General features: G+C 44.8%; 1 protein-coding gene across 3 annotated transcripts in view; it reads right to left on the bottom strand.

Moving 5' to 3' along the window:
* Positions 1-954: 954 nt before the first annotated feature.
* LOC112229811 (H-2 class I histocompatibility antigen, Q9 alpha chain-like) overlaps positions 955-10,344 on the bottom strand; it is a 22,989-nt gene continuing 13,599 nt past the window's right edge. Inside the window, exons 3-8 of one of the 3 annotated variants that reach the window (XM_042310068.1) lie at positions 4,164-4,439; positions 3,639-3,944; positions 3,285-3,416; positions 2,954-2,971; positions 2,618-2,695; positions 955-2,490 (exon numbers count right to left, since the gene is read on the bottom strand). In XM_042310068.1, the coding sequence (XP_042166002.1) occupies positions 2,646-2,695; positions 2,954-2,971; positions 3,285-3,416; positions 3,639-3,944; positions 4,164-4,439 (782 nt within the window). In that variant the 3' untranslated portion in view covers positions 955-2,490; positions 2,618-2,645. The remainder of the gene's footprint in view (positions 2,491-2,617; positions 2,696-2,953; positions 2,972-3,284; positions 3,417-3,638; positions 3,945-4,163; positions 4,440-10,344) is intronic. The other 2 variants (XM_042310070.1, XM_042310069.1) reach the window with 2 other exon arrangements.

Raw genomic sequence — 10,344 nt, 5'->3', positions numbered from 1 at the left:
GTGACAGAGTCTGGAGACGCTGTGGAGAACGTTCTGCTGCCTGCAACATCCTCCAGCATGACCGGTTTGGCGGGTCAGTCATGGTGTGGGGTGGCATTTCTTTGGGGGCCGCACAGCCCTCCATGTGCTCGCCAGAGGTAGCCTGACTGCCATTAGGTACCGAGATGAGATCCTCAGACCCCTTGTGAGACCATATGCTGGTGCGGTTGGCCCTGAGTTCCTCCTAATGCAAGACAATGCTAGACCTCATGTGGTTGGAGTGTGTCAGCAGTGCCTGCAAGAGGAAGGCATTGATGCTATGGACTGGCCCGCCCGTTCCCCAGACCTGAATCCAATTGAGCACATCTGGGACATCATGTCTCGCTCCATCCACCAACACCACGTTGCACCACAGACTGTCCAGGAGTTGGCGGATGCTTTAGTCCAGGTCTGGGAGGAGATCCCTCAGGAGACCATCCGCCACCTCATCAGGAGCATGCCCAGGCATTGTAGGGAGGTCATACAGGCACGTGGAGGCCACACACACTACTGAGCCTCATTTTGACTTGTTTTAAGGACATTACATCAAAGTTGGATCAGCCTGTAGTGTGGTTTTCCACTTTAATTTTGCGTGTGACTCCAAATCCAGACCACCATGGGTTGATAAATTTGATTTCCATTGATAATTTTTGTGTGATTTTGTTGTCAGCACATTCAACTATGTAAAGAAAAAAGTATTTAATAAGAATATTTCATTCATTCAGATCTAGGATGTGTTATTTTAGTGTTCCCTTTATTTTTTGGAGCAGTGTATAATTGATTCATATGCCAGAGTTCACTCCGTCCCTGATTAGAAGAGCATGAAAACCAGCAGTGCTGTGGACCTCCAGACAAGTAAAGATACTGAACATGTTTTTATTATAGTCTCTATCATATGATCATGTTCAGGACTAAAGAGACAGTGCAGAGATTATCACCCTTTTTTAAGAAGCATTTTATTCAAACATCTTTCTTACAGGACAACAAAATGTCTAGAATGACCTTTATTCAAAAGCCTATTATATTGTTACATAAATAATTTTAGAACTCCTACACCTAAACGTCAACAGTACCGTACCCAAACTAGTATCAGCACCTATTTATTTATGCCCGTTGTTGTTTACAGCCATTGCTTGACTTGGACTGAAATAGGTGCCGGTGCTCAGAGAAACTGTGTAGAGATGACCCCCTTTCTAAGAAGCATTTTATTAAAACATTTACATATCAGACACTTTTATCCAGAACGATTTACATGAGAAATTATGGTTGTGCCATGCTCCAGGGCACGTTGACAGATTTTTCTCCTTGTCGGCTGTGGGATTCTAACTAGCAACTTACCTTTTGGTTACTGGCCCAATGCTCTTAACCGCCAGGCTACCTGACACCCCATCATTTTTCATACAGGTCATCAAAATATATATTACTTCTTCTTAAGCCCATATACCTTATACACAATTATTTTGTTCCACTTCAAGTCCTTTGCTGTTTAGAACATATCTCACTGCAAAGATTATTAAAAGGCCCAGTATGACACTTTCATTTCAATTTTGTGGTCTTTGAGAAGTGTAAGAACATTATTACAGAATGCATGAATTTGGTCTCTAATTGGTCTTGTTTGGCTGGTTGATTATGCGTCTGTTAAATGGATCACATTTACACTTCCAATAAAATACATGTTGACTTATTCACCAACTTATTTCTACAGAATGTGTAGTGAAAAAGTGTTATGGCTCATCATAAATGAAACGTATCATAACATTTTTAAAAAGCTAGAAAAATAAAGCCACATTCGAGAAAAGAGAAAAATGTACAAATGGAACATGTGGACAGGCCCGGTCTGGATTATAGTTATACAATTAAACAAGTTAGTGTGAGCAAAGTTATAACATCACACAATTACTGTATCTTATACCACCAAAACATGTGCTGCTACACTACACATTCAAACAAAATTGAAAAATGTTTTTCCAGATTACAGCAATATATCTTAAATGTGATTGTTTTGGTGGCTTCAGGTAGGGGAAAATCAAGCAAATTGATGTTTTATTTTAATAATAATATACATTTTACATCCATTGATTCTAATATACCTGTAAGATTGAGATATGTCTATCACACAGTGGAACATTTTCATTTTATAATTCAACAAAATTACAGCACAACTTTTAAAAAGGCAAACCATGGCAATATTACATTGTATAATTCAACAAAATTACAGCACATCTTTTAAAAAGTAAAAGGAATAAATGAAAGTACAACTGTTTCAAGGAAATCACCAAAGAATATTTCTGACAGCAGATATGTTTTCTATATGGATTCTGTGTTTACAGTGTGTGTGTGTGTGTGTGTGTGCGCGTGTGCGCTTGTGCGTGAGAAAGATGTGTGTGAGACTGATGTGTGTGTGTAAGTATACACATGTGTTATGTTTTCGGGAAGTTTGTTTGTTATTTCCGTCGCTGTCCTCTTCAGCTCCTAAAACACATGAGAAGAGAGAGGTTACACACAAACACATTCCAAACAGTAAGCAGTATGTTCCAGTGTGGTAGTGTTTGGATCTCTAGTTTGGTCATTAATATGAGGACATCTTAAAGTGACTTACTCTGATGTAACAGAAGTGCAGAGGTTTATCAAGTCTTCTGGAGACCTTTCCCAGAGTTGTCAGAGTCAGCGTCGGAAGCTAAAACAGAAATAAAGAGATTGATTTGAAAGATAATGAGTTCAGGTTAATTATCAAGTTCCTAATGCATGGTTCAAGGTAAATAAAACCTTCCATATTAACTAAGTAGCTACATCAATTCACATTAAGTTAGAACCAGCATCACAATCTACAAGGAAAAGAGACACAACCACACTCTAAAATGGATACAGTCAAAAACAAATAAAAAAATTGTGTCATCTTTTCAGAAGAGTGAACAATATGAAGGTCCCCACTTACTGCTGGCTGGAAAAAAGCCTGAAACAGAGATAAACATCATGTTATTATTGACTCAGATTTGTTGGAATATTACAAAAGACCATGTTTCACAGTATTCTGAATCCTGTATTCCTACTGCAGACATCACATACAAGTGACAACGTAACTCTTTATTTACATGAATCAGATCAAATCAAACATACTTCTACCATCACTAACTACACTGTACAATACTATTACTTGTAAACCAGTACTATGACTACTACCTCTAAAGTAAATCACAGCTGATAATGTCTAAGATGACAGTGTATCCTACATATGACAATAGAAAGAAGTCTTTCTCTCCTCACACCTTTCTCGCTCTTCTTCTTCTTCCTCCACATGACGACCCCAACAACAACCGCAACAACCGCAACAACCGCAACAACGATCAGGAGAGCTACAGCAACTCCAATGATGGGGGCGGAGCCAATTGTGTTCACACCTGTAATCAGAACAGAGCATTCAGACTACGGTTCTAGATGATACATTTTCATCTAAAATGAACTCCAAGCAGCATCCCTCAATGTCAATAAAAGGTCAGGAGATCAATGAGAACATGCAGTCAGAAAGGTAGCTTTACTGAGCAGATGAGTGAACTTAAATGAGGATTATTGGGTACATTCAGTAGGAGGGTTGGGTAAAGTGTATATTTAAATCTATCTCCCTCTTCTCCAGTCGGGCTGGTTCTCAGACTCGGCCAGAACCTTGATGAAGTCCACCATGATACCAGTGACCTGAACCACACACTGATACTTGTTGTTCTTCCACTCCTCAGGCGTCACTTTTAGTTGGGTGCTTTTCTGGAAGGTTCCATCACCGTTGGGGAGAATCTCTCCATGCAACACATCTTCATGCTGTTCTTGCCCATCTTTCTGCCAGAACACAGTGACTCCACTGGGGTAGAAACCTGTAGCGTGGCAGGTCACTGGAGATGAGGGGGTCTTCTGGAGCAGAGACACGGAGGGAGGGACTGGAGAGAATGAGAGAGAGAAAGATAGAGATAAAGAGACAGATGAAGTGAACATTTTAATAAATACTGAGTACACATAAATATTATTCTATATCATAGTTCTACAACCATGTATGTAATGGACAGCTTATGATGAAAGGGAGATATGTTTCATATTTGTCAACACTACCCAAGTTGTGTTCCGCTAAAAGGAAGAAGTTCAAAGTGATTATACTGTACCTTTCCTTTCCAAAGTGTCTTTGCCGTAGTTGACATACTTCTTAAGCCACTCAATGCATGTGTTTTCTAGATAATTCTTCCAATAGTTAGCGTTATCTCCAGTTGCATCCCACTTAAGCTTGGTGATGACAGCTTTCTGGTTGGCAGCAGTCCAGGTACGAGTGCTCTTGTCCAGACTGAGGAAATCTGCTCCATCATAACCAAACTGGAAGTATCCTCGAGTGATGCCGTCATCATCCAGCTCACAGCCATACATCCGCTGGAGGACGTGAACTCCTAGAGGGAACAAACAGGCATGTAAGAGCTCACACTGTAATACACTGTAATAGTTAGCTGGCTGTAATGTGGGGTTGCCTTCCTGCCGGTGAAGTCTTCTCTTAGCGAGTGTTTCAGATCTGCGATGAGTCACATCACTACAGGTCACACTAACCTAACATGATAAAGAAACGGATCCATGTGCCTCTGTCTGTGTTCGTCTCAATGTTTTGATGTTACTTGTGCATTTTGAAGGAAAAAGGTGGTTTCCGTGCTCAGATCCTGAGGACTACCTAAAACTCAAAAATGTTACTCACAAAGACAATACTAGTTATCTTAATGAAAGTCGTTGTTGGTAATCAAGCCTACCACTGTTGTGTCGTCCGCAAACTTGATGATTGAGTTGGAGGCGTGCGTGGCCATGCAGTCGTGGGTGAACAGGGAGTACAGGAGAGGGCTCAGAACGCACCCTTGTGGGGCCCCAGTGTTGAGGATCAGCGGCGTGGAGATGTTGTTACCTACCCTCACCACCTGGGGGCCCGTCAGGAAGTCCAGTACCCAGTTGAACAGGGCGGGGTCGAGACCCAGGGTCTCGAGCTTGATGACGAGTTTGGAGGGTACTATGGTGTAAAATGCTGAGCTGTAGTCGATGAACAGCATAGGTATTCCTCTTGTCCAGATGGGTTAGGGCAGTGTGCAGTGTGCAGTGTGGTTGAGATTGCATCGTCTGTGGACCTATTTGGGCGGTAAGCAAATTGGAGTGGGTCTAGGGTGTCAGGTAGGGTGGAGGTGATATGGTCCTTGACTAGTCTCTCAAAGCACTTCATGATGACGGAAGTGAGTGCTACGGGCGGTAGTCGTTTAGCTCAGTTACCTTAGCTTTCTTGGGAACAGGAACAATGGTGGCCCTCTTGAAGCATGTGGGAACAGCAGACTGGGATAGGGATTGATTGAATATGTCCGTAAACACACCAGCCAGCTGGTCTGCGCATGCTCTGAGGGCTCGGCTGGGGATGCCGTCTAGGCCTGCAGCCTTGCGAGGGTTAACACGTTTAAATGTTTTACTTACCTCGGCTGCAGTGAAGGAGAGTCTGCATGTTTTGGTTGCGGGCCGTGTCAGTGGCACAGTATTGTCCTCAAAGCGGGCAAAAAAGTTATTTAGTCTGCCTGGGAGCAAGGCATTCTGGTCCGTGACTGGGCTGGTTTTTTTTGTAATCCGTGATTGACTGTAGACCCTGCCACATACCTCTTGTGTCTGAGCCGATGATTTGCGATCCTACTTTGTCGCTATACTGACGCTTAGCTTGTTTGATTGCCTTGCGGAGGGAATAGTTACACTGTTTGTATTCGGTCATGTTTCCGGTCACCTTGCCCTGATTAAAAGCAGTGGTTTGCGCTTTCAGTTTCACATGAATGCTGCCATCAATCCAAGGTTTCTGGTTTGGGAATGTTTTAATCCTTGCTATGGGAACGACATCTTCAACGCACGTTCTAATGAACTCGCTCACCGAATCAGCGTATTCGTCAATGTTGTTGTTTGACGCATGATCTTGTTTTCAAGAGACTGGACATTGGCGAGTAGTATGCTAGGGAGTGGCGCGCAATGTGCCCGTCTCCGGAGCCTGACCAGAAGACCGCTTCGTTTGCCTCTTTTACGACGTCGTTGTTTTGGGTCGCAGGCTGGGATCCATTCCTTTGTCCTGGGTGGAAGGCAGAACACAGGATCCGCTCCTGGAAAGTCATATTCTTGGTCGTACTGATGGTGAGTTGACGCTGATCTTATATTCAGTAGTTCTTCTCGACTGTATGTAATGAAACCTAAGATGACCTGGGGTACCAATGTAAGAAATAACACATAAAAAAACAAAAAACTGCATAGTTTCCTAGGAACGCGAAGCGAGGCGGCCATCTCTGTCGGCGCCGGAAGTCTGCTCCTGAGGGTGACAGGTGAGTGTGTCACACTGGCAAATTCCACGTGACCGTTTAGTCAAGGTAATTAGGCTTCTTCAAGCTCTGATGCTGCTGCTGGTCATTAGTTGCCTACCAAACTTGCTAACTGCCTGGTACTCAGCACACTATTGTCCCTCTAATCCCTCTGACATCAATGCAAATGTAATCGAAAGAAATCTAATCAAACACTTCATGAGAGCCCATGAGCTCAGGTTGCGTAATATTTCTATAGGCTATGCAATTAAACTGAGTGGTGGCCTCTATTAAAAAGAGGATCTCATCAGCTTTCTATAGGATTTCTATATCAGCTTTCTATAGGCTAGGCTACTATATTTATTTCTCAGCTTTCCTAATATTAACCAGCTAATCTCTATGTTTCAAGATTAGCCAACTTGGATCTATTTGGTAGCTAACAAGGTAGAACAGTTCTGTCTGTCTCCAACTGTTTGAAAAGCATGTTAGCCTGTCCACTTTGTTCAGATGTTAAAATCAAGTGGCCTACCTTATTTCTCAGAATGAGAACAAGTTGCCAATTCCTTGTATAATTGTGTTTGATGGTTATTGCACATTTATAAAACACAGACTAGACAGCTAGTATAACGGTCTTTGGCTAAAATGCTGCTAGCAGTACACCAATGCAGCACACGACAACCTGAACATTAATTTTCCAGAATCAATGTTCATTGATACTCGTTTTAGTAATGTCTGCTCTGTGTGCAATTTGAGTAGTTGAGACATAAAAGGGTATCGTTAGAGAAGTTGACTTCTCATCTATTACAATAACGTGTCAATGTGTTTTAGTGTCCATATGACCCATTCTGTTGGACCAAACCTCAAATGAAATTAGTGAGTTGAGTTGTCAGAGGGGAAGATGTGATCTCTCATCTTTGTTGGCGTGAGAGGTGGATGGGGGGCTTGGTGTGTGTGTAAACAGAGAGGAAGAGGCGAAGCGAGAGGTTTCACTCCCGATAAAATCTGTCCAAATGAGTTTCCATGGGCTTATTTTGGACCTAAGCTCGTCACCTGCCTTCCCGCCTTTGGGATCTTTGGTGTAAAAGGGGAGGTGCACACAGCACAGAATGAGCGAAAGAGACCAAAAATACAACAAGAACAAGCAGACATAAACGCTCATAAAAACGAAAAATAACAAAACCTTGGTTCATGCAATACAGGAATTTGGAATACCGCGCAAAAACATACATTTGAATGAATTAGATATATCACCCAGCCCTAGCCTATCATAATCACATCAACAAATTGGCTATAACAAACTCCAAACACCAAAACGGATGCGGAGGACGTGAAAAGAAACTCGAAACAGGGGAATGTTTACTGGTTGCTCTGATGGGAAAGGGAAGTCAGACGTGTGGAAGACATGTGACTTAGTTGTAGAAACTGCTGCAGATCATGAAAAAGGGGGGTAGAGGAGCAAGAACTGTCTGAGTATTATGTGTGGCAAACAGGTGCTGTTAGATTACAATATCATTTGGAACAACCCTAAATAAATTATATGTGTACCAGAGGGTCTGTTCTAACGAGATAAATATATAAAGCCTTTATTACAACAAAAACTAAAAACAGTTGCATGCATTCGTGAATTCCGGTTTATTTCTTGTTTAGGCTAATTATTCAAAGCTCCCTTTGTTATTTTGTTTTAAAACAAAAATGCTTAATTGCATTTCAAAGCACAAATGACTCGTCTGTGTGATGACAAGAACCAATGATGGATTGATACAGTAGCCTATATGTTGAAATAAGCAAGTTACGGTATTAATAATAAACAGGGCGCGCTTTTAGCCCTACAGCTCGATGGTGATTATACAAGGATACTACTATACAAAGCCTACTAATGATAATGACATTGTTATTATAATGATGATCATAATAATAACAGTAATAATAATAAGGAGGAGATGAAGGAAAATAGAGGGTATAGGAACAAGAGCTGCCTGCATATTGTGCGACAAACAGGGGTCGTTGAAATTACAATATACATTTTCTGCCCGTTTGGAACAGTTTTGATGGATCCTGTTCAAATGTAACTTGTTTCAAGTTAAACTGTAGTTTGTTTGTATCCTGTTTAGTGAATGATTACTGTGAGTTAACGGAGTTTAGGCCATGAAACGGTGTGTATACTAATTTAGAAAGGTAGACCTAATCAGATAAGAGGAAATTGCCTTGGATCAGAGAGCAGGGTCAGGCCCAGGACAATGAAGATGGACGGGGTGTGATTCTGACATCTAGCGAAACAAAGAGGACCATGGACATTCCACAAGGGAGTTGAGGGAAACTCATTGGGGGGCTCACAGGGAGTATGGCGATGCCAGGTAGGAGACCTGCGCAAACTCCCTGTGCTTACCGGGGGCTAAAGAGACCGGGCAGGCACCGTGTTATGCTGTGGAGCGCACGGTGTCTCCAGTGCGGGTGCATAGCCCGGTGCGGTACATACCAGCTCTTCGTATTGGCCGGGCTAGAGTGGGCATCGAGCCAGGAAAGGCTGGGCAGGTTCGGTGCTCAAGAGCTCCAGTGCGCCTGCACGGTCCGGTCTATCCAGTGCCACCTCCACACACCAGTCCTCCGGTGGCAGCTCCCCGCACCAGGCTTCCTGTGCGTGTCCTCGATCCAGTACCACCAGTTCCAGCACCACGCACCAGGCCTTCAGTGCGCCTCGCCTGTTCAGCGCAGCCAGCGCTTTCCTCCTTTCCTGCGCTGTTGGAGTCTCCCGCCTGTTCAGCGCAGCCAGCGCTTTCCTCCTTTCCTGCGCTGCTGGAGTCTCCCGCCTGTTTAGCGCAGCCAGAGCCTTTCTCCTCTCCTGCGCTGCCGGAGCCTCCCGCCTGTTTAGCGCAGCCAGAGCCTGTCTCCTCTCCTGCGCTGCCGGAGCCTCCTGCCTGTTCAGCACAGCCAGAGCTGTCAGCCTGCATGGAGCAGCCAGAGCCGTCAGCCTGCATGGAGCAGCCAGAGCCGTCAGTCTGCATGGAGCAGCCAGAGATGCCAGTCTGCATGGAGCAGCCAGAGCTGCCAGTCTGCATGGAGCAGCCTGAGCTGTCAGTCTGCATGGAGCAGCCTGAGCTGTCAATCTGCATAGAGCTGCCAGTCTGCATGGAGCAGCCAAAGCTGCCAGTCTGCATGGACCAGCCAGAGCTGCCAGTTTGCATGGAGCAGCCAGAGCTGTCAGTCTGCATAGAGCAGCCAGTCTGCATGGAGCAGCCTAAGCCGCCAGTCTGCATGGAGCAGCCAGAGCTGCCAGTTTGCATGGAGCAGCCAGAGCTGTCAGTCTGCATGGAGCAGCCAGAGCAGCTAGATCCGCCAGTCAGCCATGATCTTCCAGATCTGCCAGTCAACCAGATTCTTCCAGATCTGCCAGTCAACCAGATTCTTCCAGATCTGCCAGTCAGCCATGATCTTCCAGATCTGCCAGTCAACCAGATTCTTACAGATCTGCCAGTCAACCAGATTCTTCCAGATCTGCCAGTCAACCAGATTCTTCCAGATCTGCCAGTCAACCAGATTCTTCCAGATCTGCCAGTTAGCCATGATCTTCCAGATCTGCCAGTCAACCAGATTCTTCCAGATCTGCCAGTCAACCAGACTCTTCCAGATCCGCCAGCCAGCCAGGATCTGCCGGAGCCAACTACCTGCCTGAGCTTCATCTCAGTACTGGGCTTCCTCTCAGTACTGGGCTTCCTCTCAGTACTGGGCTTCCTCTCAGTACTGGGCTTCCCCTCAGTACTGGGCTTCCCCTCAGTCCCGGGCTTCCCCTCAGTCCCGAGCTGCCCCTCAGTCCCGAGCTGCCCCTCAGTCCCGAGCTTCCCCTCAGTTCCGAGCTGCCTCAGTCCCGAGCTGCCCCTCAGTCCCGAGCTGCCCCTCAGTCACGAGCTGCCCCTCAGTCCAGTGGGGTTCTGGGTGAGGACTATTAGGCCATGGTCGGCGGCGAGGGTGGATTATCCCAGGACGCGAAGGGGAGGAACTATGACAT

The sequence above is a fragment of the Oncorhynchus tshawytscha genome, linkage group LG31 (genome assembly GCF_018296145.1).
Source record: "Oncorhynchus tshawytscha isolate Ot180627B linkage group LG31, Otsh_v2.0, whole genome shotgun sequence".
NCBI lineage: Eukaryota > Metazoa > Chordata > Actinopteri > Salmoniformes > Salmonidae > Oncorhynchus > Oncorhynchus tshawytscha.
The sequence above is the reverse complement of the archived record's forward strand: the minus strand, read 5'-3'. Positions and strand labels throughout refer to the sequence as shown.